Source organism: Cynocephalus volans, chromosome 4, assembly GCF_027409185.1.
Source record: "Cynocephalus volans isolate mCynVol1 chromosome 4, mCynVol1.pri, whole genome shotgun sequence".
NCBI lineage: Eukaryota > Metazoa > Chordata > Mammalia > Dermoptera > Cynocephalidae > Cynocephalus > Cynocephalus volans.
Window position 1 is genome coordinate 157,855,886 of NC_084463.1, and position 27,630 is coordinate 157,883,515.

A 27,630-nucleotide genomic window follows, 5' to 3' on the forward strand; every position below is an offset into this window, starting at 1 on the left:
TGAAATGAGAATGCAGCCATTCTACCTTACCCCTCCCCACATATGTGCACCCAAAGAGAGTTGAGCCATGGTCACAGGTGGCACAACTCTCCTGAGAAGGTAAAAGTGTGCCAGGGAGGCGCAGGGGTTATTCTGCCCTCTAGACAGATGGAAATATAAGGCCGAGAAATTGGAGTGTCCCCCGGGGCACTATTCCACACAGGTTAAACTGAGGTTTGTCCCAGCCTCCCTATTCTCAAATCCTGTGGCTCTTAGCCCTGATATGACTATCCTTGCCATACCCTCATGGCAGCCAACATCCTCCCAGATCCAGGAACAGCCCAAGAGCATTCCAGGGAGAAGCAGGAAAAACCAGATTTTAGCAACTTTATCCTTCAAATTCTGGGGCTTTTCCAATCCAGTGTTAAAATGAAGTTGGATTTTCAGTGAAAGGGTCAAGCATGGACTGGGTTGACAGGAAACTAACCTGGAATAATTTTTTTTTAATTGCTGATCTTCTCAGAGTTGACTCTTTTGTGCTATGCAATTATCAGCACTCTCTGGATTCTGTGCAGAACTCAGATGGAGGTTTGGGTTCTACTCAAGGCTGAAAGCCAAGAAGAAAAGAAGTTGGGTCTTCCCATTGTCAGACTGAGGCTTCTCCCCTTAGTGGCCGCCACCTAATGCCTGGGTTAGATTGTTCAGTTGCAGGATAGCAATTTTTTACTAAACATTTTTAAGTTAAAAAAAAAAAAAACCGTTTAATACAACAAAAGCAGTGTATGTGAATAGTAGGAGTTGGGAAAAAATAAATTTTAAAATAATGAAAATTTTAAAATACGTTTGAGAAAACAGATAAATTTTTTTAAAAGGAAGTAATTTCCCATCACCCAGTAAATATCACTATTGATACCTTATTGTATATTCTAGATGTTTTTTCTAAGCATATTTTTTTTTCCAAAATGATACCATATCATTCATGCTTTGTGTAACTTTTTTTCAGTTAAAATTCTCCACCTTTCCATGTCAATAAACTTTCATCTTATATAATAATCAATATTCAAGTTACCCCAGTTTTCTCAAAAAATGTCCCTTATAGCAGGTTTGTCCCAATCCTGTGCCTTTTTACTGGCACTGACTTTTTGGGTGCCCCGTGTTGTCGCACCAGGCAGACCATCTCAGACAGAAGTGTCAGCATCCCTTTTGCTGCAGAAGCCCGGCAGTGCTGAGCTGTGGGATGGGACTAGGCAGAAGGTCTGGAAAGGGAGACATGGGTTGTGGCCAAAGCACGAGGTCCTACCCAGCGGTTTGGCGCAGGGTGAATTGGAGCTAGAAGAGCAGGTGAGTAGCAAGATCACCCTGCACAGCTACCCAGGGAGGACGGGCCACCCCCTTCCTCCTCACAGCTTCCTCTGGCCACCTGTCCCCCAGGTCACTCAGAATGCACAGAGTGTATTTGCTCCTCCCCAGCTCACCTTACCTCCGACCTTCCCAAGGGCCTGCCCCCACAGTGAGCAAGCGCTACCCCAAGTGCCTCCTGGGCAAAGGACAGTTTTCTGAAGTATTGACAAATCAGTCCAGGTGGACTCCACTCACACAGGTCCAGGGATATTTACCATGGGCTAAGAATCCTGTGGTTCCCTTGCTTTCCCGAACAACATTCCACAACCTACCCTGTGCAGATCGCTGGGGATTTGAACCCCTGAACTCCCCCAATATTCTATTCAGACACCGAGTATTAATCTTTTTAAAAGAAAGTCCAAGCCAGTTCCTCCCTCCATCCATTCCAGCCCCTCCCTGGGCCAGGATCTGGCCTTTCTGTCCCGTCCCGTGCCTCCCCAATCTTCTCGCCATCTCTGTCCATCTTGTCGCTGGCTCTTGCACAGATATCATACCCTGGTTGCCTCCTGACTGAAAACACCACCACTTCCTCCAAGCCCTTTCTCACCCTGTCCCTGCCTGCCTTAGAAATTCCAACATGTTCATCAACTACTCTCAAGCAGGAAGGGTCAGGACACAGGACAGGGAACCCTCCAGAACTGAAAGAAGTCTCCCCACTCATGCTTTGTCAGCATTCCAGGCCCTACATCCCCACTTGGATGTGCTGCAGAAAACAGCCTGCTGGTAGCTGTGACAGGGACTCATCTGCTTTCATTTTATCCCATACAGTAAGCACAGTGTGTTTGCCCCAGTACACGCAGACCGGAAGGCCTCTCGTGGCCAGCTCTGCGGTGGCCTCCCTGGCAAGAGGCTGCATTTTACTTGAGAGAAAAGGTACCAACACTGCTTCCTGTCTCTAACCACCATGGCTATTGCCCTACCGCCCCCTCCCCAACCCGGCCAGGCCCCTGACCAAGGTCTACCTGCAGGGGGCTCAGACCGAGAAGTCACTGCACTGGTGTCCTGCCAATGTGCGCAGAATTTTCCAGGCTCCTCCAAACCCTGCCCTGCCCAGGGTCAGCTCCCAAGCCCCAGGAGAGCCACCCATGAGGCACATCACAGATAGGACCAGGACCGGGCCATTTGGCTGCCACTGTGGCCCTGCCATGGTGCTAAGACCTTGGGCCCCCACGCCACATATAGCCCAGCTTCTGAGCACATCTTGGCATCAAGGCTTTCCATGGGGGCCGCATGGGCAGTAGCTTGACCTGTGCTCAGAAATGATGACTGAAGAATGAGGAAACCCCACCTCTTTCCTTGGACTCTGCACCACCATAGCCAGTCCATCTGGCCCCTCCCAGGAGCTCCATCCCACCCACCCTGAAGGATTAGGTCAAGAGCCTCCAGGGGCTCCTACTGCTGACTGTGTCAAATCTAAACACCTTGGCTGGCTCTCAAGGCCTGGCTACACCAGCGGGGTGCCCCCCTGCCCCCAGGATGTGAGTAGCCCCTTCATACACCCAGCTCCTGCTTCAGAAATGCCTTCCTTCCCTCCGCAGTGTTTAAGGGGTGAAGAACAGTACCCCTCTCAGAGGATCGATTAGCTAATAGGGGAAAATTCTTAGAGGTTTGTCTGGCACAGAGTAAGTGCTCAGAAGTGTTATCTGTTATCATTGTGTTGTCTTGTTCCCAAACCACAATGACCAAAGTGAGCCCTTCCCTTTCTGAGCCCCCTGTCACTCTTCAGGGTCACCAGCCAGCAACTTCTAAAATGGGCCTCTGTTCCATTGACCCAAAAGTCGCTATCATCACTTTGGACATGTGGGCCGGGTGCTCAGCCAGCAGCGCCTGCTGTTCCCGTGTGGGGCAGGGCCCCTGGGCAGAGCCCCACCTTCCCTGGTGCCAACACAAAGAGAGTTCCAGTTTCATATTGTATGGCTTACAAAACACTTTCACATCTATTCCTGCTTTGTGGAGTAGTCAAGGCAGAAATAATCATTCCCATTTTCCAAATGGGGCCCTGGATGCTCAGTGCCATTGAGTGCCTTGCCCAGGTCACACAGCTAGTGAGTGGCCGAGTTAGGCTTCCAGTCCGGCTCTGCTTCATACCAAGCCCGGTGCTTTTTCCGCAGCACTGAGCTGGGTCACGACCAGTTAAGTGAATCATCTTCCTTCTGAAAAGAAGCTCAGATGCCAAAGGAATTAGAGACAGCCACACAATGAAAACCAGATGCCCAGCCCTGTGTCTCTGGATCAGCTCCCAGGAAAGGGAGGACAGCTGGCTGATATGTGGCCCCTGCGGCCCACCCTGCCCATGAGCTCAGCTCCTGGCAGAAAGCACTCCTCACTAAGGAAAGCCTGGGGAGCCCCCTGGGCCTAGGAAAGCCTCTCAACAGAGCTGGGCCTGCTTAACTCCAGAGTCAGCACAAGGACTCTCTGAGGCCAGCCATGCTGCCACTAGCCCTCTCTAACCTTAACCCTACAGACAAGGCGCTGTGCCCATTTTTCAGATGAGAAAGCTGAGGCTTGGAGAGACGTGACTTCCCAAGCTAGCTAGTGGGGACACCAGGCTGTGGGCCTGTGTCTGTGGGATCCACCTTCGGGCCAGCCTGCAGGTGTGACCCCCTGCCCTGACCAGGTTCAGGTAACTGCCTTGAGGGCAGGGACCACATCCACCTTCCTTGTAGCCCAGTAAATATTCTTGAAATGAAAGAACGAATCGCTTGTCCTGAGAAAAGCTGGATTATATATAACCCAACTCACCCCGAGACCTGGGAAACACAGCCAGCCCTGACCACCACCCCCTCCAACTCCATAGCCCACAGGCAGGGTCCACCAGGATGCCCCCATCCCTCAGTCTCCAGTTCACTGGGTCAGGGCTCCCTCTGCCCTCACTCCCTTCCTTACCCTTGGGGGAGAGAAGTGCTCTGTGGTAGGGTCTCCAGCAAGGGGATGGTGAGGAGCTGAGGACAGAATGGGGGAAGAGGGTACACACTTAGGGGACCCCAAGTCACTGGCCCAGCCACGGGAGATCCCCCGTTGGGAGCCATTCTCTAGCTGACACCAACGCCTACACCCACGCTATTGGAAGGTCTATGGGGCTGAGGGCAGAGTCAGGGCAGGCAGAGGCTGGGCCCACGCCTGGAGGGAGCCTGGGTGTGGGATCCAAGTTCATGAGCCCTGGCAGACGGATCATTCACGTTCATTTAACAAACATAACAATAGCCATTGCCACAAAGCAGAAATAACAATGAAACCAAACCCCACTGCAATCCCAACCCTCCCTCCAGTGTGGTGCAGGCGAGCGAGAGCTCAGAGCACACAGAGCTTCTAAAAGATTCAGTGAACTGAACATCACAGCGGGCACCTGGCTGTGCCCACCTCCCCACCCCCAACAAACCCTGCTCTCCATCCACCAGTCACTGGATGCACTTCCTCCCTTCCACGCCCTGCCACACCCCACCCCGCCTCCCCACGGAAGAGGAGCCTGCCCTTGACCCCACTAACACTTTTGTAGTGTCCCATGACCTACCAAGTTAAACCCAAAGGCCCCTTTGGTTCTGTGTGGACCGGCCCTGCCCTGAGGTCTTGAGCCGCATCAAGCACACAGCACCCCGGGCGCTCCACAGGGGCCATGCTGGCTTCTCGTGTGTGCCCTGCCCCCTGCAGCCACCAAGCTCCACACACTCTTCCTCTGCCACAGTGCTCCTTCCTCTCCTCTTCACTGGACCACACCTGCCAATCTCTCAGAGCTCCTCAAGGGACACAGCACTCAGGGATCCTCCTTCACGGAAACTGTCACCACTGCAATGAGCATCTGCCTCCCACACTGGATGGTGACCCCAGTGCCAGCACCAGACCTAGCACATAGCAGGGCCTTAGCTGTGTGTGCGGGGTGGAAGAGCAGTGGCGGGAGGCGCTGGCCTCTCCCAGCTCTGACCTTGCTTCCTCCACAAGGTCTACCCCAGCCCCCACCAGACCCAGCTCAGACACCTCCTCCAGGAAGCCCTCTGAAGCCACCCAGTTGTATTTTCCTCCTCGGAGCAATTCTTAGGGGACTTCCTGTGAACTATGGTCACCGTTGTTCAGCTGTCTTCCCATGAAACTGTTAGATCCAGAGGCAGCACCAAGGCCCTGGCCCAACCAACCACACTCCCTTCCCCACACCACCTGCCCTTGGCCCCTCCAGCCTGGGCGCTCTGGGACGCTTTGACTTCCTCCCGTCACTTAATGAACTCTGACAGCTCCTCTGATACGGAGGACTGGTGGCCTTCATTAGCTCCAAGTTACAGATAAGACCTCTGAGGAGAAAGGGCTCAAAGATCCACTTATCCTAAACATGCACACACTTGGCACTGTGTAAACTGCTGAGGGGCAGAGTCCCAGAAGTGGCCGGCCTTAGGCGTGGACCTTTCCACATAAAGGTCCACCCCTCCAGAAGAAAGAAAGAGAGGACTTAATTACTTCAGTCAGGATCGTATTTCGAAACTCACTCCTTCGTAGCTTGGACTACGAGGTGACATTTACAATAGTCGCGTTCTATTTGCCAAAGTTCTATCAGTCCCTCCCTAGCGCATGATCTCCTTTTCCTTCATAATTTCCATATCTGATTCTATGTAGCCAACCTTTATTGGCAAAAATAATACAATAAAGGATGGTCCCCAGGAAGGGGACCAAAGGGGCAGGTGGTTGACGTGGCAGGGAAGAAGGGCCAGAATTCAATTCAATCTCATCTAGCACTGGTCGTTGAGGCTCACAGTGTGCTGAGTTTCTGCAAACAGCAAGGAAGACTCACAGGCTCTATGGGAACTCAGCTCGCTCTGGTCAAAGCAGACACCAGGGACCAAGGCTGCAGGTGCGGGGAGAGACAGACTCCACAAAGTGGCTGTAGACTGTGGGTTGAGGGGCAGGCTAGGATATAAACCCTAGCTCCTCTACTTGCTGACTGCAAGAGTTTGGGCAACTTGACAAGCCTCGGTTTCTCCATCTGTAAAATGGGGACAGGAATAGCACGTGCCTCAGAGGACTGTGGTGAATGAGACTACACTGAGCACAATGCCTGGCAGGGTGTAGGTGTTGGTTATTGTTGCTGCGGTCATGGCAAACAACATATTCTCCCAGAAGTGAGAGGGGCTTTGCAGAAGGTTGCCTTCAGGCTGGGTCCTGAAGGTAAGAAGGATTTAAGCAGGTGGCGATGGGGTGAGGTAACACTGCTGAGTGAGTCTCAGGAGATTGGAGAAGCCAGGTCCCAGGAGTGGCAGCGGTACAGCCACTGTCACAGCAAACCCTGGGAATTCAGCATGTGCCAGGCACTGCTGAGTACTGTACACACACACACACACACGCACACACACCACCCCCCACAAGTGCTCACAAACCACCTGGAGAGGAGGCTGCAGGGTGAAAGGCTCAGAACCCTGTTCATTTATTCCGTACATCTTTAACAAGCACCCACCGTGTAGCTAGGCCCTGGAGAATCAAAGGTGAGCATGGAACTTACAGTCTATATGGGAGACAGATAACACACAAGGTCATTTCAGATGGTGACCAAGGTGAAGAAAAGAAAGATCCTGGGATCCAGAGTGACAGGGGAGGGTGGCCCATGGTCATCAGGGAAGATTTATCTACAGAGGGGACAGATGAGTTGACACTTTGATGACGAGAAGATGCAATCAGGAAATGATGTCCAGACAGAAGGAAAGCAAGTGCAAAGGCCCAGAGGTGGCTGGAGCTCAGTGTGCCCTGGAAGTAAGGAGGCCAGTGCAGCCATGGGGCACTGGGGGGTGACACAAGATAAGGCTAACAGGTGGGAACAGATTACTCAGGGTCTTGAGTTTTATTTTAAGTGTTGTGGGAAGCCAAGAAGGGTTTATACAGAGAAGTGACATGATCTGACTTAAATTTTTAAAAGATCACTCTGGCACTGTGGAAAGAATGAACTTCAGGGAAGCAGCATGGACGGCAACCCTGGACTTGGACGTGAACCCCACGCTGAGTCAGAGGCCCAAGAAGGCAGCCCCCACACTTCCTGTCCCCAGGGAACCCTGAAAGGCACCCCCAGGCCAGGCCACATATCTGGCACAGGCCTCTCCTGGGCCACTGTGGACCAGGTTGCTTACAATTGTCCCCTGCCTGACCAAGACACCTCCATTTCTAGCCTCTGGGACTAAGGGCTGCATGTTCTCTAGTTAAGATACTTCCTGGCATTATGAATCCACCCGGGAGAGACCCACCAGTGACTTTAGAGGAAAGTACATTACAGCCAGCAGTGGTGGTTTTTTAGCACATTTACAGGCCGCGAAGCTCCACTAAGTTCAGAGCATAAGTGCATAGGTTGGGTGTACTTAGAGCTGAGCAGTAAATGTCAGGAACAGTGTTCAGAACAACAGAAATATTCCTGGGCTGAGCACCCAGGACCCGGGTATGAATCCTGTCTCTGCCCCCACCTCTCTGTGCAACCTCTGACAAATGACAGCTCCTCCCTGGGCCTGAGATCTCTGCTCCAGAACACAGAGGGTGGAGTAGATGTTCCCTAACGCCCTTCCAGGCCCTTCCAGATCACAGACTCGAGTCTAGGGTTCCCAGGAGTTCAAATTTGGGGCACGCCAGAAGCAGCTGCCAAGAACCACATGACCCCATCCACTTGAGGTGGAGAATTTTTGAAACATTAACCCATATTATTTTTCCTCTTGTTTTCCTTTCCTCTCTTAGCTCTTCCCCTGATTAGGGAGGCAGAGGCGGCCCCAGGGAAGGGCTATGATAAAGGCAGGGGACTCTTTTCCTGGACTTATGGTTCAAAACCCTAGGTCTTTGGAGGAACAGAAGGGCCTCCAGGCACTGGTTTGGTATAATAGCCAGGTTTCCAAAGCCCCCACCACACCCCCAGACAAGAAAAGGTTCCCCAGGGCAGCCAGGAAGTAAAGAGCAAGTGTCAGTCTGTGTTACTGGTCCCTGCTGAGACCTGTGGTCTTCCCTCCACTCCAGGAGCAGGCAGTAAAAGGACCTAAAACAATAGGACCCACTGAAAGTCAGCCTGCTTTTTATCATCACCAACAATTCTAAACAATGTCAGTGATGAAACACCCCCACCTGAAGAATTCCCCTAAGTTCTAAGTATTTGTTGCAGTTACTGCTGAGTTGTAATATTATATATGCAAGCTCCAAATGAGCGCATGTTTATTTTTAAATAAACATATTTCACGTGGAAATTATTTCTAAGAAATCCCAGTTAGACAGGTGGCCCCCAACACGTTCCTTTCTCTTTTTAAAAGAATTTTATTAACTGGCAAACAAGAATTGTTATATCTTTATGGGTACAATGTGATGTCTTGATGTTCGTATACGTGGTAGAAAGATTCAGTGGAGCTAATCGGCATATCCAGCACCTCACCTGCTTATTTCCTTTTGTCCAACACGTTTGTTTCACAAGTGAGTTCATGAAGGTTTGGAATCCTTGGAGCTGGTTTCAGTCTCAGTTCTTGTCTCCACCTTCTCCTGGACGCTGCATATGTCTGTGTTTAAACAGTAGACTCAAAATAAATGACAAAAGCACGGTGACTGTAAAGACCGAGAAAGAGAACTTGCATCAGTTCTGTCTCCCTCTAAAAGACCACTGGGCGTTTTTATTTAGGCTTAAAATGTTGAATAATGGAAGAGTGTAAGGTGTAATGTTTTTGTTACGTAAGCGAACATTTTAGTTCACGGAGGAAATTTTAGTATCTTTAGAGTTGGAACGTATTATTTTTCAACTATTTGTTTTAGCACTAAAGAGCAATTCAAAGAATAAAACATTACATCAGTGGTATAACTTAGTTGCCTAAATTTTACATTTTACAGGTATTTGTTTCATAAAAATTCACTTTTAGGTTGCTGGATAATCATTTACATAAAATATTAATATATCAGACTATACCCAAAGGATCAAAGCCCCGTTAGGTAAATATAAAAACTACTGAATAAACAGTTGTGTTTTCAGGTGCGAATATTTATATGTGCTCTAATATTTATTTAATTATTTTTATTGGCATGTTTATATATATATATATATATGTATATACACACACACACACAGTCTTAGTTCATTTGGGCTGCTATAACAAAAATACCATAGACCGGTTGGCTTAAACAACAAACATTTATTTCTTACAGTTCTGGAGGCTGGAAGTCCAAGATCGAAGGGCCAGCAGATTCGGTGTCTGCTGAGAGCCTGCTTCCTGGCTCCTAGACAGCATCTTCTAGCTGTGTCCTCACATGGTAGAAAAAGCTCTCTGGGGTCCCATTTATAAGGACACTAATCCCATTTTTGAGGGCCCCACCCTCATGACCTAATCACCACCTATGATACTATGATATGTACAGTTTGGTTTTCATCCATGGTTCCTGGCTTGTTCCAACCTTCTGTCTTAAAGGTAGCAATAAAGAAATTCTCTGACCTACCTCCTCTGATTGAAAGTCATAAGACCCTCATTTCAGGAGGGGTCCTGCTCGGAAGGGAGGAAGTCTGCACAGAGAGGCCAAGAAGAATCTGAACAGACAGGCCTTGCTGGGTTTCCACACTCAGTCTATTAGCATGAGATCATACCCTTTTCGTCCAGTCGCCTTGCTACACTGTTGTCCATGCTTCAATCGTGCCTGTGAAATGAAGCTTCCATTAAAATTCAAGAGCACAGGGTTCAGGAAGCTTCCCAATAACTGAAGACATGGAGCTGGTTGGAGGGTGGTGCCCGGGGAGGACACGGAAGCTCCATGCCCCCCTCCCCACACCTCGCCCTGTGTATCTCTTCATCTGTGTCCTTTGTAATAAACCAGTACATGTAAGTAAGTGTTTCCCTGAGTTCTGTGAGCCTCTCAGCAAACTGATCCAACCTGAGGAGGGGGTTGGGGAACCCCGAATAGCTGGCCGGTCAGCAGTTCCAGGGGCCTGGGCTTATGAACGGCAGCTGAGGTAGGGGCGCAGTCTTGGGGACTAAGCCCTCAACCTGTGGGTTCTGACACTATCTCCAGGTAGATAGTGTTGGAATTGAATTGAATTAGAGGACACCCCGCTGGTGTCCACGGCAGAATCGCTGGCTTGCTTGCTGGTGGGGAGAAATCCCCACACGTTTGGTCACAGAAGTCTGTCTGTTACTGAGCACTAGTACAGGAAAACGTGGTTTGTGTTTTTCCTCCCACCTCCCAAAAGCCCCTCCTCCTAATATAAGAACAACACTGCTTTGGGGGTTAGGATTTCAGCATATGAATTTAGGGGGGACACAAACAGTCTATAACTACATATATTTCAATAAAAGAAAATAATCTCAATTAATAAATAAATAAATGAAATTGATCACTGCATTATTTTCTGGACTTTATTCTCATTTCATTTCACCATTATTACTGAGAATAATTTTTGTGGTCTAGTGTCGGGGAGGGTGGTGTTGAAAAATGGTCCTCTCAAGTTCGCCAGGTAAGCCACAGGAGAGGCCAAGCCTTAGTGGGGTAGCAGAGTCCCCAGATGGGTTTGAAGACTCTGAGAACAGAGCACAGAACCCCCTAGAAGAAATACGAGCGATGCGTTGGGGCGGCAGGTCATGTCACAGCAGTCTTCCCAGGCCCTGGCATGGTGTGGGCGCAGCAAGACTCATGTGCACCCAGCAGTGCCCCCAGTGGGATGGAGAAAGCCAGTGAGCTGGAGGCCTGCAGATGGTGCCGAGGGAGGCTCAGGGGGAGGCCACACAATGGATGGCCAAGGACAAGGAAAGGGCTGGTGACAGGTGACATCAAGCACTAGGTGCCCTCACCACCAGAAATCCTGCCAATGCCAAGCCCCCAGAAGTCAGGCACAACCCTGGAAGGGGGACCCCCAAGACTAAGTTTCCATCCCCTTAGCAGAATGAAGGCTTGAGATTGAGATTACATTTTATTTTAGTCACATTAGTTATTATATAAATGATACCATATATTATGTCACATGTAATATGCAACATTATATATGTGGACAAGTAATAAACTATTACATATGTATTATATATTAAAATATGTAAATATAAACATAAAATATACCTATATTAGTTATAAAAATAAACAGAGAAACAGATAGGTAGGTAGATTGATCGATAGATAAAGGGAAGTTCTGTTTCATCTTGTGAATACCTGCATTTGAGGACCCTGAATCACCTCGTATACCTGGATGAACCGAAAGTGACAAGATGCCCAGATGGGACAGCATCAGGCAACTGGCAGATGAAGAAGGGCCAGGGGCTCACCAGGCTCTTCTGAGTGGAGCCTCACCAAACCTCAGACCAATAGGGCCAGAAAGAGCCAAGGTCATCTCCTCCACCCCCCTCTGTGCGTGGCAGGCAACTGCAGCCCCGCAAAGCCATCAGGCCATGCAGCGACAGAACTGTGTAAACCACATGGTCAGGACAGAAGGGACTCAGCGGTGACCTGCCAAATCCATGAATAGGAACAAGTTCAGGGCAGGGAGGTGGGAGAAGGCAGGGAGGCATGAGGGCAGGACAGGGGTGACTCACCCACAGAACAAAGAACCTGCAGAAGTAAGCAATAGAGCGAGCAAGCGTCCCGGGAAAGGTCAATAAGTGAATCGTGTCATTCTGCTGTCAGCCCTTAAATCTGCTGCCCAAATGCCCAGAGTCGGCCTGTGAAACGGAGGGGAACAAGTTTCCACCCTGCAGAACAGGGATTTCCATCAGCTCCATTGTCCCCACCCCTCGGAGGGAGCTTATCCCAGAGCAAAGAACATGCCGGTTCTGCTGCCGCCCACACCATGGTAAGGCACATCCCCAGCTCCCACCCCAACTCCACCCTCCCACCCCCCAACTTTCAGCTCAATTCCATCCACCTGGCTGAGCCAAGAAAGTGCCCAGATCCCCGGCGGGTCGAAGCCTGCCCTTTCCCTGCCCAAAACTCTTGGGCTCTGTCCATCTCAGAAAGAGTGAAAGCCAAGTCACTTTGTGCCTGGGTACAACTCGTGGCTGGGGGTGTTGTGAACCCATAGGATGCCACCTGATGCTGAAAAGAATGAACATGTCTGCATACTCTCAAAATGCTGCTCCCCCCCTAGGTAGTGGGCTGAGTGACAAGTTGGGAAAACGACCAAGACCCCTGTGGAAAATCAGAACAGTTGACAACCCCACTCCCCTGCCTCTGACACCTCCCAATCCTGCCCAGCCCTGACATATCATCACCAACTACCCCTCTGCAGTGGGAACGGTGGGCTTCCAGGCTTGGGAGAGCCAACACAAGTGAAAGGTGGTGGCCGGTCTAATGCAGGCATCACTCCTACAGAAAGAGCCTGGGGCAGAAGGAGGCATAGACGTTGCGGTGTGGTTTGTGATGGCATAAATAGCTATCCAGAAATAAGAAATAATGCAAGTGTCTGTCAGTAAGGTAAATTAAATTATATTACAGTCATGCAAAGAGATATTCTGCAGCATGAAAAAAAATCAAATGTATCTATAAGTGCCAAGGTTTTGAAAGAGATCCAAGACATACTGTTAAGTAGGAAAAGCAAGATCCAGAACCACATGTATAGAATGACACCATTATGTGCTGGTCATTCTGTATTTGACGTTCACCCACCCGTACATCTCCACCTTTAGAGGCCAACCTCTAAGGCCTACCTCTAACTGAATGCCAGTTGGGCTAGGCCAGTGGGAAAGGCTCGGCCACAGATCAGAGGACAGGACAAGAGGAAATGGGGGTATTCCTTCGCTCTGACCCCTCCCTGCCCCGGGGGCCTTTCTCATGGTGGCTTGTTCTGCTATGGCCACAGCCACAGGCACTGGGAGAGCAGGACATGGGGCATCTTGGTGTTAATGTTCCCACTCCATATCATAGCCGATGCATTAAAATATACCCACTCCTCACAGTAGGCGTAATGCTGTCTATACTCTTTTTGAAGGGGCTTGTATAAAGTTAATAATTCTGATCCTAGAAATAGATTATACATTTGGTTCATACAATTTACACTTTATTGCATCTACATACAACTCTGCGATAGCTGGACTGCATTGTAGTTAATTGGTTGAAATAATGTTACCTATACATAAATATTCATTAATTACAATTTTGAGATTTTCTTTATATTATTTGGAGCCAGAAGGTGCATGACAATTTTCTAGGCTGTCTAAAAGCTCACAGGCTCTAGGCATCATGGCTGGTGGACCAAACACCTGGAATGTCCAGAAGTTGCCAGGACCCTCCTGGGAGGTCCCTGGGTCAATGCAGAGGTCTGCCCAAGGAGCCACTAAAGAAAAGAATGCACCAAACCCACAAAGAAAATCTGCTCTGCTTGGGAGCTATTTCCTGAGCAATGACAAGCTGGATGCCCAGGGTGGAGGAAGGAGACTAACCTCTGCAGTTTGCCCTGAGAGCTGACCCTGCGAACTGACCCCAGGAGGTGACCTGAGACTATGGCTGGACTCCAGCAGCCCAGCCAGATGGATAGGCTCAGAATGGTCTGCCCAGGGCCTCCAACTTGTTTTCTGGGCCATGCTGGGACTTGTAGCAAGCCAGCTGCCAGGACGGGCTGCACCCCAGCTTCCTGCCTATCAGGATATGCCAAGCTCTAATCCCAGGGACCAATATCTGGTCTCAGTCAATACCTTCTGGAACTGTGGGCTGCGGGCTGCTGCTGGCCCAGCCCTTCCTACCCGCCATTGCCATCGGACCTCTAAAGTGGGGACCTGGGCAGGGCTCCCGAGGGGCACTGGACGTGGCTCAACCACCTGGCACCCACATGCATACCCACACATACCTGTGCAGGGGGTAGGCACCAGCAGACTTTACTGTCCAAATACCTAGGTGAGGATTCCAGGCCCCTTGGCACCCTCCCACCCTCAGGCTCTGGGCAAGGCTCTTTCCCTGCTCCTTTCTGGAAGGCCAGAGCCAGGTGCAAGGGGCTCACACCACCTCAGCTGGAGCCCAGGAAAGGGATGGGCTCAGAGCAGGCTCCCCCGCCACTTCCCCAGCTGGGGCTGGGCCTCCCTCAAGGATCCAGCAACCCAGGGGTCAAGGCTTCCCCAGAGCCAGGCACAGCCTACACGGGGCTTGAGGGGGGTGGAGGGATTGGCAGGAGCCATGCTAATTCACTGCCATCCCCACAGTGCTGACAAGCAAGTGGCTTGCCTCCCCCAGAACAGTTTGTCTTTGCACAGTGACCAGGTAATTGCCCATGTGTAGCCAGAAACAACGGCTCCCAGCCTTCACGTGGGCTAAGGTGGGCTCGAGGGTTCTGCAACAAGCAGGACTCGGGGGGGGGGCGGTTCAAGGATGGGAGAGTCGGTGCTGGGGGTGGGCTCGAGGGTTCTGCAACAAGCAGGACTCGGGGGGGGCGGTTCAAGGATGTGAGAGTCGGTGCTGGGGTTCAAGGAGCTCTGCGCTCTGAGTCTTGATTAACACTTTCTGCCACTCTGTCCCAAGGGCCAGGTCAGAGAAGCAGGAGCTTTGCAGGCTCCTGGGGCAGGGGCGGGAAACACCCACCACCGCCAAGCAGGGCTTTCCCAGGGGCCAGCATGGAAGAGCCTGTCTGGGACACCCGGTTGTGGCTGTCAAGGTCCCACCCAGAACAGGACAAATCTCTAGCCTCACACTGGAAGGCTGGTGCCCACCAGCAGGGCATGGGAACAGCAGGGCCCCCTCGGACCCTCCTAACCAGCAGGAGAGAAGCTGAGGCACAGAGCCTGCTCTCCACAATCCAGCCACACTTCCCAGTTCAGCATCACAGCCCCACCACCAGCCCAGTCCCGGGTGCCTCTGCGCATTTGCTCTCTGGTCCACACAAGCAGGACCACACCCACATCCTCTCCTGAGCCTGGGCCCCCCTCATGCAGCTTCCACCTCCTGGCATATTCCTCACTTCACCCCCAACCACCTGCACTGCCCACCCGCCAGAAGCCAGCTCAGATGCTGGCCCCGCACGTGCCCTCTCTCCTTTGCCTGCAGCCTCCTTTGGGACAGTGCCCTCCCAACTCCTAGAGCTCTGCCTCCCTCTGGCTTCCATCTCTCCACATGGCACTGCAGGTGGCTGCACCATATCTGTCACTTCCCCTAGATAAGTTCCTCTTAGACCCAGGAGCCAGCTATCCTGGCCCCAGGAACGTGAACCGTGCAGCGGAAGCAAGTGAACAGAGTCTGAGGCTACGGCTCATGAGGCTGGGAGACCCAAGGGTCCCTGCTGCCATGGCGTGGCTGCAGCCCTGGCCAGGCCAGCCACTGGCCTGCAAGAGGGACCCACTAGCAGCAGCACTGGAAGGGCTTTACAATGGCTCAGGTGGTCCAGCTCACCGTTCTTGCCAAAATCAGCACCATCAGCCACACCTTTCCACAGGGGGTGGGAAGTCCTTAGAGATGGGTTGGCCTCAAGAGGCCAGATAATTGGACCATGGAATCAAACCCAGAAGGAGAAAGACACTTAAAATCATGGGTTTGTTTGCCTGTTGTGTTTTTTTTAAAATAATGAAGGACGTTTTATTTTCATTCTTCAGTGGGTTTCGTGTCTCTTAGATAAATGGCCCTCCAAATAAACGTAGTGGCATAACTATCCTCCATCTGAGATAGTCCCAAGACAAGGGAAATAATCAAACTAAAGCTTCAGGACCCCAACGTGGTTCCCAGATCCAATGGTCCCAGAGAAAGCTGGGTGAGATTGAGAAGGCTCAGGATGAAAGACCGACAGGTCTGAGAGGGCCCTTGGAGAACACCGAGGAGGAAGGCACAGTCTTTCCCCAAGTGCACAGATTTGATGACGGACGTGGAGCTGGGTCAGGAAGACCCGAGAGACATTGAGGTTGCAAAGACATGCATCCAGGTTATGGGACCAATTGTTATGTGACCCTTTCATGAGGGTGCATTTTAAGGTTCTCAATGACAGCCATGGGCCATTCTCTGCTCAGCCACTGGGCTACGTCACTAAGTGGACATCCTCCAGGTCCAGAGCCCCATCTCCACCGCACCCCATTTAACAGCTGGTTTAGGGGAGGATTCATGGAAACACCCTCACTCTGCGTCTCAAAGACGGGGATACAAGATACTCCCGGGCGTTGCAAGCCTCTTTACATGGTTTTCCTGCAGGGAGACCTGAGAAGCCTTCTTTCTGGAAGTAACCTTACCTGTCGACCCCTGTCCTGGAGTCAGGCGAGGACGTGGGAGTCAGCTAAGCCCATAGGTATATTTGACAGACACAGCAGGGTGCTTCAGGAACAAAGGAAAGGCTCATCTCAATGGCCCAGTCCCAGCAGGAAAGCAGCACCACTTACCAAGATGCTCTGCTGCCCTGGTCGTGCACGTGGAGACTGGAAAGAGGAAACGTCGTGCACCTTGGCCGTGCAGACACACATGCACCGTGCCTGCTCACATTCACTCGGCAAGTGCCAGGCGCCCCTTAGAGTGCTTGACACAGATTCAGTCCTCATGGCCAGATGCAGTGGACAATTTTATTACGCTCTTTATACAGACAAGGAAACCGAGGCGGAGAGGGGTGAGATTCTTTACCCAAGATAATGCGGTTAATAAGGGATGGGTTTGGGATTCACCCCAAGCAGTCTCATACTCCAACTGGTCTCTCATCAACACTTTTAACTATGGTAAAATACACGTACCATGAGATTTACCATCTCAACCATCTTTCGGCGCACAGTTCAGTGGAACTAAGTGCCTTCACGTTGCTGTGCAACCGTCACCACCGTCCATCTCCAGAACTCTTTTTCATCCTGCAAAACTGAAACTCTGTCCCCATCAAGCACTAACCCCATTGTCCTCTCCCCCAGCCCCTAAGGACCACCGTTCTCCTTTCTTGCCTCTGTGAATTTGACTATTCTAGGTCCCTCCTATAAGTGGGTACCACGGTATTTTTTGAGAGTGGCTTATTTCACTCAGCATAATGTCCTTAAGTTTCCTCCACGTTGCAAAGCATGTGTCTTTCTTTGTAAAATTTTGTTTTGAATCAATACTATATTTATAAGCTTCCAAATTCGAAAGGTATCAAAGTACTTACAATGAAAAGTCTCCTCTCTCAGTCTCCCTCCCCCTGCCCTCCCCAACGCTCCTCCTATCCAGAAATAACAATTACCATCCACTTCAGAAATATTTTCTGCATATACAGCAGATACATACATGGATTCTCTTTCTGTTTTTCACTCTGCTCTGGGGCATGTTTTTTCCCTTCGCAGTCTGCCTTGGAGATCATTTCCTTATCAGTGCAGAAGATCTTCCTCCTCTGTTTTTTGCAACTACACAGTGTTTCATTGTACTGACACACGGTGATTTACTTGACAAATTCCTACTGGTGGCTAGTTTAGATCCTGTGCTTTTAACCGTGTTAAGGAGCCTCTGAGTGGAACAGCGCGGGCAACACTACGGCCTCCAGATATCCCAAGACTCAAAGGCGTCATGCATCGGATCATTGCAGGGACTCTTGTTTAGCAAGCATCACATACCTTGGCTTACAGAGGCTTCAGCCTTGAAGGAGATTAGTCAAGTAAAAGAGCTGTACAAGTAAATAAAGAATCACAATTTTAAAATACCATACAGAGGGGTGGAGAGAGGCACGCAGTGAGAGTTATCACTGGTAGAAACCGCCTGTCGGAGAAGCCTTCACTCTGATTCCACCCCCACCCCCACCCCCCCATTCCTCCCAAGTGTTGTCTAGTCAGGGAACAGCACCCCGTGCACCCAGTTGCCCAAACAGGGTCCTCTTATCAGAAGGGAAATCAGACCCCTCAAGAGCTTCCCAAGACTCTGAGCATAAAGACCATAGCAGGAGGCCTGGCGTGATCCACCCCTGCCAGTCCTGCACACCTTGTATGCATTCCCCGCTCCAGGCACACGGCCCCTTTGTGCTCCACAGGCACACCAGGTACTTCCCATCTTAGGGCTTCGGTGCTGTGCATCCCCTTGGCCCAGAACTTTCTCCACCTGCAGGTCTCAGCATCCGGTCACCTGCTCAGAAAGCCCACCCTAACTCCCCCATCTAAGTGGGTCTCACTCTTTGTTTCTGTCCTAGCACCTGCTTACTTTCTCCCTAGCATGCTTCACAGCCTGTAATTACTTCATTTGTTTAATTGTTTGCTTGTCTGTCTCCCTCACTAGAGCAAAGCTTCACAGTGGCAGGGACTTGGGTCTGGTTCATCCATCGCTGTATCCCTGTCAGGGGTTGATGTTGTCAAGAAAGCAGATGCTGAGATGGGGTGTGGAGTGCAAGCTTGTCACTAGGGAGCTGTACTTGTGAAAGCAAGGGGGTGAGGCAGGACTGGGCAGAGGTAACAGCCAAACTGTGATGCTTGCCCTGCAAAATCTCAGCCAACCAGGCAGGGAGCTCCGGAGTATGCCCACCAGAGTTGTCCACATGGTGCAGAGACGCCCAAACTTCTAAATCCTTTCCTTGTTTGGTCACCAGATGTGAGCAGCCCCAGAAAGAGTGTGATCCAGAGCAAGGCAGTTCTCTGCAGCTGGGGCAGACCCTGGAGTTACTGCAGCTGGAGGCTCCCTGCTGAGCACACTCCTCGCAGCTTGAAGGGGCTCCAGGCAGTGCCTCTCCGTGTCTACCCCAGTTCCCAACTCCTAGCACAGTGCCTGCCACACAGCAGGTGCTCAGCATTTATTGAATGAATCAATGAATGGATCGACATTTGATTGAGTCTTAAAGTATGAATAGGATTTGGAGAAGTGGACAAGGCAGGAAACGTGTATTCCAGGCATGAGGCTTATAGCTTGTGCAAAGGTAGAAAGGCATGAAAAAACATGGAACATTCCCGAATCCACAAATAGTAACACAGGGTTAAATTACCATTCAGGGAGTGAAGGAATGAAGTTCAAATGGTAGGCGAAAGCCACTGGGCAAGGGCCTTGTAAATTGCACTTGAATTTTATCCTGCTGGCAAAATAAAAAGCTTTAAAAGAGCTTCAAGAGGGAGAATGACATGATCAGTGGATTTCAGTAAGATCAGTCTGGTGGCCTTTCAGAGAATGGCTGAGGACACCGAGCTGGGACGCAGGGAGGCTGAGAGGAGTTGACTGTGACCAGGCCAGGCCAGGCCAGCCAGGTGTTACTGAACTTGATGCAGCAGCTGGAGTCAAGAAGGGGGCTAAGGCCAAAGCCTGGGAACCATCAACACTTGAGAACAGTCAACAAAGAATAAACATCTCAAGAGAACAGAGGGAATGCTCAGGGAAGGAAATCAGGAAAGAACTGAGCCGTGGGAGCGCAGGAGACAGAATGGTTCAAGAAGGAAGTGGGCACAAGGGTCGAGGCCATTAAGAGGTCAAGCGAGATAAGGACTGAAGGTGCCCATCGATTTGGCCATCAGAAGGACAGGACGCAAGAGCAATTCTGGCTGGGAACAGACCCAGCCTGGGGCAGGGCATTATCCAGCCTGACTCGGGGCTTGGGTTTCTGGTGGGTGTTCTGGAAAAATCCTTTAGTTGTCAACATGCTTTAGTCCAGGGTCTCCCCCCACCAAGCCTAACCACAGAGATGCTCTGAACCACATAACCTTCATGGCTCCTCCTCATGGCTCCAAGGAAAGTCCAGCCACCTTCCTTGGAGGGAGCAGTGGAAAGGGCCCAGTGGAGCACCAGGATCCTGAGTCCTAGTCCTGTTCCTACCACTTGTGAGGGGTCTTGGGCCTCTGTTTCTCTTGGGGTGCTGGGTCCAGGAAGGCTCCACAATTGCTTCTGTGGACCTGGACTGCCCCAGTGCTCAGGTGCAAAGAAAGTGACACAGGTGGCCAGGTTCCCACATCCTCTGACTTGGGTTCCCCTGGCTGCCTCCACGTAGAACTCTGGGCTCTCCCACCCCCACCCCTGGGTGACCCATTGTGTGAACTCAGTTTCAATGGGGACAGAAACTGGGCTGAGAAAAGAGAATATGTACTTATTCCACCAAGCCAATGCCCAAGTAAATAGTGCAATTTCATAAGTGCAGCCTGTGCCTTGCCCTTCTCCCTCCAGGCACTGCCTGGAGCATATAAAAGACACGCCATGGGCAGGTGTCACACAAGATCACCGCATCTAGAGACAGGCCAGAGCCTTCCCTGCCTCCCACCATGAAGCTCACAGTCACCCTCACTCTGGTCATGCTAGCTCTCTGCTGCAGCCCTGGTGAGTACCCAGAGTCCATTTCCCCCATGCCTGGCCTCAGGAACGCTGAGCTCCATCCAGTTCTGCTCAAGAGAAGGGGTGAGCTGCCCGTGCCCTATGTGGAGCTGCAGGGAGGGCCTGAAAATGCTGAGTCTCAGAAAACAGGGTCTGGTGAACAAGCCTGGCTCTTAGGAACTTGGGGAGAACCCCAAGGCTATGAGGAAACCTGGAAAGGATCCCATCTTCCATATGCAACAACCTCAGAATTCCAGGGCATGGAATAGACTAAGGGAGGGATGGAAGAGATTCCATATAGAAGGGCATGTCCAATGACAATGGAATAGGAATAACAAGCCTCTCAAAGTCCAGACTTGGACAGACCCCAAGATTCCAAAAGACCTTGGTGCACCCTCTGGGCTTGGGGTCTTCAACCCACTCTGGCAGTGAAAGGAGCTGGAAGGGGAGCTGCAGAGTCTCATGTCCCCCAAAGAAACCTAACCCAAGGCGAGGTCTCCCATTCTGGGCAGAAAGAATATTCCAAAAAGTGTCCTTCCCTTTGGGAAATTGCCAACCTAGAGTGGAGTTTTCTAAACAGTTTTGTTCTCTGCAAGAAGGATTAGGAGTCTCTGAGTAGTTGCTACTGTCACTAAGAGGAAAGCGGGGGTGGGGAGGAGAAAGGGAGGGAGGGAGGAAGAAGGGAAGGAAGGAAGAAGGGACGGAAAGAAGGAAGGAAGGAAGGAAGGAAGGGAGGGAGGGAGGGAGGGAGGGAGGGAGGGAGGGAGGAAGGGAGGTCATATCTCCCTCCAAGACCCCATCTTTTGGAAGCTGGGTTACCTAACTCGTTTTCCTTCTGCATCAGCCTCTTCCATTTCCATCTGAAAATGCTGTTTTTATTTTTTTTTTAATAAACAAACTCCAATTAATTCACTTAGAAATTTTCATGATACCCGTGGAGGTAAGTTTTATGACGGAGGGGTTAGAAAACCCAAACCAAGAGGCAGGTGGAACAACTATTTTGCAGAGAGGATTATTTGTTTTTCAGGGGCAGTGGCGTCATTTTGGACTGCAACGTGTCTTAATTAGACGATCTCAGTGCTGTGGATAGAGGCGGGTGGCTCAGCAAGACAGGACTGAAATGCGTCCAGGGGTGGGGTGGGGATGCATTTGCTTGTCTGTGTGCATGTGATAATAATAATATGATATTATATGATATTTATATGATATATGATAATAATAACAGTGATAATGTCTAACACTTACTTAGCACTTACAATGTGCCAACCCCTGTTCTTAACCCTCCCACATGCTCTCTCTCTCCATTCTTACAACACCCATATGAAGGAGGGATATGGTCCCATTTTGCAGATGAGAAAACTGAGTTACGGAAAGTAACTTGCTTGATGACATAGTAAAGTGCAGAGCACAGATCTAAGTTCTGGAGAGGATTTGACTTGGAGCAGCCACTTTGAGTGGGTCCCTGGAGTAGGAGCCAGGAAGCCAAATCTGCACACAAGGCAGAGAATTCAAGAACAGGGCACTTGAAAAGAGGGAGGCAAGCAGAGGGTAGGAAATGGTGACCTGCCCCCATGTTCCTGGGGTCAGGAACCTGAGAAGGGAGCACAGTCCTGGGAGCACTTGGTTGAAGGCAACACAGCAGGACAAGAGGCTTGTCTGTCTGCCACCTGAGCGGACACGCTGCTTCCAGACCAGGTTGGGGACCTGTGCTTGGCTGGTTCTTCCTGCCAAAGCCTGACTTTGCCACGTGCACCCAGTGACACACAGCTCAGACCATCCCTAACCACTGGTGAAAGGCAAATGTCTGGCAGGAAATAAAGCTCTCAACAGCCTCTTCCCAGCCCCCATACTGCATAAAAAAATCAGATCAGCAGCTTCCATTACCAATACTCTGCTTAGAACTCTAGCAGAAGGTACAAATAGCACCTTGCCCAACCCCAACTCAGGAAGACCAAGCAAGGCTCAGGCAAGCCACAGAAAGCTGGCTGTAACCCAGAAAGTATTCACACAGCGCCACATAGTCCACTGCTTGGAGCATCACCAGATCCTACATTCTACTCCAGCCATGCAAAGGCTGCTATCTCTTGCTGACAGGCCTGGCTGTTCGCATCTGGGGCAAGCCCAGCCAGAGTGCTGGCCAGCTTGGAAAAGGGTCGGGATACATAGACTTTTTCTTTTCTGGGTTCCAGCTTCTGCAGACGTATGCCCAGCCTTTCTACAAGTCATTGAAACCATCTTCTTGGGCACCCTCTCCACTTATCAAGCTGCCCTGCAACCTTTCAGCCCTGATCAAGACATGCAAGATGCAGGGATCCAGCTGAAGAAGCTGGTGGACACCCTGCCCCAGCAGGCCAAGGACAGCATCCTAAAGCTCATGGTAACCGAGATCTTCCCCCAGCCCTTCAGCTGCAGTGCCATCCCTTTTTTTTTTTTTTTTTTTTTTTTTTGGACCCATTTCTAATCTAGAGAGAATCACAATGTCAATGTCCCCCGGCAAGTAGGCACAGTCATCTTTCCAGGCATGCCCCCTTACCTTTTTTCAAGAGGCTTTTGAGGAATAATCAAAGCCCTTACCATCTTAGATCCTCCCAGAGTTTACCGGACCTCTTAGTTGACGTTAAAGTTTTTATGTATCATCATCTCTAACTTTGAGGTTCATTCACTATTGTGTTGGTTTTGTGTCTGTTTGTTTCTATATGTGTTGCAGGAAAAAATAGTCAGAAGCCCACAGTGCACTCAGGAGTTAGGAATCCAAAGCCCATCAGATTTAGAAGCTGAAGATTCCCAAACGCTGAAGGCCCTGCCACAGCCGCTTGCCTCCTGACTCCACCCCCACCAGCCAGCCTTGCTCGCGTCAATAAACTACAAGCATCTCACTTTTGTTTTCCCCACCTCTTTTTTTTTATTCACCTGCTACAGGAGAAGGTCTGCCCCACCAGGGTAAGATGAGTCAGGGCCAAAGGAAGGCAGCTGAGCCTTGCCCTTGGAGCCCAAGAGGAAACTCAGAACCCTTGCAAAGTTCCTTCCTCTGGGTTTCTGTTATTTGCCACCAAAAGGGGCTCCACGCCCCTCCCCTCTTATCCTACTCAACATCTCAGACCCCACTTGTCCAACAGAACTGGTGACCGCCCTCCCCAGTCTGTTCCTGATCTCAGTGATTTCTATCTCCATTTTCCCAGCTGGGCTTCCCCGGCCAGAAGCCTGGGGGTCCTCCCTGACCTGTCCCTCTCCAGTCACCCAAGGCAACCTCTAAAGGGCCTCTGGAATCACCCACTCCTTCCATGTCCACAGGCCACACCATCCACCCCTGTCTGCACAACCAGGGGCCTCCTAACTGGCTCCCAGCTTCACTCTCACACCCCTGCGGTCCATTCCCCACACACTGGCCAAAGGAATTTGTATGAAATGCAAACCCCTTTCCACTGCCCACCACACCCCCATCCTTCAAAGCTTCCAGTGCTCTTACAAATTCAAAATCCACACGTGGCCCATCCCTGGCTCTTGTCTTCCCCCCCTCCTTCCCACTGCTCCGTGGCTCTGCTCAATCCATGCACACCCCCTCCCTCCCCTGCCCTTCCCACCCCAGGGCCTTTGCACAGGCCACTCAGCAGCAGCTGCTCAAAATGTAGGTATTATTGATTGGCTTTAAAAATCGCTCTAGAGCAACATGTGCGAATAATAGGACTCGTCCTAAAGATGCACCCCATGTGGATATCAAAACCCTAAAACGCCCCCGCCCCACGGGAGTCGGCCCCCACCGGGCCATACCATCCACAGCCGCTGAATAAAAGTGGAGCACGTGCAGAGGGGCGGCAGAGATGAAAAGAGCGTCGGCAGAGGGCACGGAAGGAGGTGGCTAAAGCGAGAGGGCCACTGGCTGTACAATGCCGCCCCCTGCAAGGAGCCCCGAGGTCCGCGGGGGCCGCACCCGCCCCGCCCCAGCGCCCGGCGCGCTGCGGCCACCAGGGGGCAGTGTCGGCCGCGGCGTCCCCGCGCTCCAGGCTCCGCGGCTCGGAAGCCCCGGCCGCGAGTCCCGGGCTCTGCGGGACGGAGGGACACGGTGCGCCGCCACGGAACCTTCATCATCTATGTGATTTTTTTTTATATTTGATTTTTGAGGGTGTCTAAAGTCAGAATTCTGAAGAAAAACAGGAGCAGTCACACGGACGATGCTGCCGCCCGTTGAACCCTGCCGGCGACGCGTCAGCCCTTCTGGAATTGGCAGCAATTCCATTCCCAGCCGACTCCGAGGGCGAGTCCGACCGAATCGGGAAGCTGCGAGAGGAGCAGGCGGAGCCGACCTCTGACCTCCGCCTGCCCAAAAAGCACAGCCGAATGACCTTGACCGATGGTTTGCTCCCTGGCGGGCGATCTCGCAATCTCTCATTGATTCCTCACACGACCCAGATTCCAGGGCCCAAACCCCAACCCCTGCCCTCCAGAGAGTGAGGTCTCCAATGCAGGGATCCCCACAGCCAAGAAACTCAGTGATCCCAATGAGAAAGTCCACCCCAACCCCCAAGCACACACTTGTGCACACACACTGTAAGGCCACCGGTCCCACCCTTCATTGTCTGCCACCAGGGAGGGACTCTGATTGTAAAAATTCCAGAGCAGGGCAGGGGGATCGCCATTCCAAAAGAGATTGCAGCAGGTGTGGCCTTGACGGGAGCCTCTCCTGTCCCCCCCACTCCCTGGCTGCTAAGGCTCCAGATTCTCCTGCCTCTAGGTCCTCATTAACACACATACCTTAATTCTGCTGGGCCAGCCACCTGGGTGAGTATCCGTGACCATAAAAGGTTCAGAATTTTAATGACCCATTTGCAGCCAGGGAAGTATTTACCTAGAGCAAATGCAATGCAGGTATCTGAGGATGAAAGGATGTACAATTAATTATATTGCAGGTATCTGGGTCTCAGCCTTGCGGGGGCTGGGGACATACGTGCAGGAATTGCTGTAGGTGATTCACAAGAATGTGAGCTATGTCAACACACAGAACCCTGTGTTAAGTTTAAAAAGAGCAGAATGCAAAGATGAACCGATCACCACCACAGAAGAGTACATATCCGTGTGACGCCTGTGACAGCCAGCAGAAGGGAATTAAATAAATGAAGGATGTTCATTGGATTCTTTTCTGTCTGCATGACTCATGTAGTTAACTGTGTAGGAGTAACACCGGGCCCAAAGCTATGCGCCAAGCTCAGGCTGTGGCCTGTTTTTGAAAGAGCCAAGAATTGTTTTTACATTTGAAGAAGAGAAAGAGGAGGAAAAGGGAGGAGAAAAAGTTTATCCACCCCTGTTTTATAAAAATATAGAATTCGCATACAATCAGCCATTTCTACTATGAATATGCCAAACTGTAAAACACAGGGAAGCAAATGTGTGAATATAAGCTTCCTGCATTTGACAAACTGTGTGAAGAAAAAACTTAAAATGTATCTCAACAAAGCAAAAAGCAGATTAAAAATAAGAAATCTATTTTTAGCACTGCACTAGCTTCAGCATGCAGACTTCTGAAGAGCCCAGGGAGAGAAAGACCACATTTCTTGATCAGAAAACTGTGAATCTGGGAGTGGGAAAAAAAAAAAAATTAAGTATTTATTATCCCCACAACCTGCAACCAAAGAAACTTTACTCTTGAAGAAAGCTAAAGAGGAATGGTAATTACCAACCCCTGCCAGCTTATTGCCAGATCAAAGGGCTTGTCCTGTATGTCAGTGTAGAGGCTGGATTAACTGATGAGTGGGAAAGCTGCAGTTTTACACATGAAACGGTAGAGGTTAGCCTGGCAGAAAAATCTATAACATGACTCACGAGGCAGGAAGAGGAAGCAAAACCAGCCCTCATCAACTTTATCAAGATGAAGTGATTAAAATTATGTCTTGTTTACAGCTGATGCAAGGCATGCTGTTTGCGAATACCGAGGACTTGTGGGTAGTAATTCACTGTAGGGTCTGCCACTCAAAATGGCTTCAGAGAGATGATAAAGAAGCCCTTGATTGATGACGATGGGGCCACAAAAACAATGCATTCTGAAACCTGTCATTAGGGGATGCTTCCCCCCAGGGCTTACAGAACATGCCAACCAGCACATGGGAATAATGTGAGAATGAGTCATGAGTAGTTAGCCACCCAGCGTATTTCCATGAGCAGACTAAAATTACAAAACTGTAGTACGTGCAAAATAAAAATCTGAAAATAGATTCAGCTGAGCAAGCCTGGTTGCCAGCTTTGGAATCGAGAAACAGGGGGTTGGAATTTGGAATTGTTCTCGCATCAAGTGAATGGATTCCCAGCCTATCACAAATAAAATGCCTGAAGTTCTGTGCCTATAGCACCCAACCACCTTGTCACCTCAAGGCATGCAACATAGAGCCTCCTTTAGAATTCCCAGTATGCCCTGGTCACAGAAGAGGTGCTTCCTCAGCCCTAGGGCGGGATGGAGACTGGTCAGGGGCTCCCTGGGAGCTAAGGAGCAGGCCTCAGGGCATCAGGGCCAGGAGAAAGGGTGCAGATGCAGGGATCTCCTGACCCTCTGACCTTAGGCGTCAAACCCATCAGTGAGTCCATCTCGATTTACCTTGAATTTTGTCCCTTCTCTCTACTCTATTGCCAATATCAGGTCCTCACCATCTATGGCCTGAATCATTGCAAATAGCCTCTAAATGACTTTCCTTTGGCTGCTGTAATGAATTGCCACAAACTTAATGGCTTTAAAAAAACACAGAGATTTATTATCTTACAGTTCTGGAGGCCAGAAGTCTGAAATGGATCTCACTGGGCTAAAAATCAAGGTGTTGGCAGGCTGCATTCCTTCTGGAGGCCCTAGGGGAGAATCTGTTTTCTGGTTTTTTTGGTTTCTAGAGGCCACCCTCATTCCTTGGCTCATGGCTCCTTCCCCATCTTCAAAATCAATAGTGCAGACCCTTCAAATCGTTCTCTGCCTCTGACCTCCTCTGTGCACCCACTTCCATTTATGGGGATCCTTGTGATTACATGGGACCCATCCAGATAACCCAGAATAATCTCCCCATCTCAAGGTCAGCTGATTAGCAACCTTAATTCATTTCCTTTTGCCACATTCACAGTTCTGGGGGTTAGGACACGGACGTCTTTGAAGGGGGGCCATTATCTGCCTCCTAAATGGTCTCTAAGATTTCAGTCTTGCCTCCTTCCACA

At 50.6% G+C, this 27,630-nt stretch overlaps 2 protein-coding genes across 2 annotated transcripts in view; one reads left to right on the top strand and one right to left on the bottom strand.

Moving 5' to 3' along the window:
* Nucleotides 1-9,955: 9,955 nt before the first annotated feature.
* The window catches only part of AHNAK (AHNAK nucleoprotein), a 105,587-nt gene continuing 87,912 nt past the window's right edge, over nt 9,956-27,630 (bottom strand). Inside the window, exon 6 of the mRNA XM_063092651.1 lies at nt 9,956-9,990. Within this exon, the coding sequence (XP_062948721.1) occupies nt 9,962-9,990 (29 nt within the window). The 3' untranslated portion in view covers nt 9,956-9,961. The remainder of the gene's footprint in view (nt 9,991-27,630) is intronic.
* On the top strand, nt 20,403-23,275 carry SCGB1A1 (secretoglobin family 1A member 1). Its single transcript, XM_063093166.1, has 3 exons — nt 20,403-20,457; nt 22,641-22,828; nt 23,159-23,275. The coding sequence occupies exons 1-3, from the start codon at nt 20,403-20,405 to the stop codon at nt 23,273-23,275; spliced, it is 360 nt and encodes a 119-aa protein (XP_062949236.1).

Coding starts and splice junctions, on each gene's coding strand:
- SCGB1A1 (XM_063093166.1), top strand. CDS start 20,403: ATGAAGCTCACAGTCACCCTCACTCTGGTCATGCTAGCTCTCTGCTGC. Junction 20,458..22,640: donor AGCTCTCTGCTGCAGCCCTG/GTGAGTACCCAG, acceptor TCTGGGTTCCAG/CTTCTGCAGACGTATGCCCA. Junction 22,829..23,158: donor ACAGCATCCTAAAGCTCATG/GTAACCGAGATC, acceptor TATGTGTTGCAG/GAAAAAATAGTCAGAAGCCC.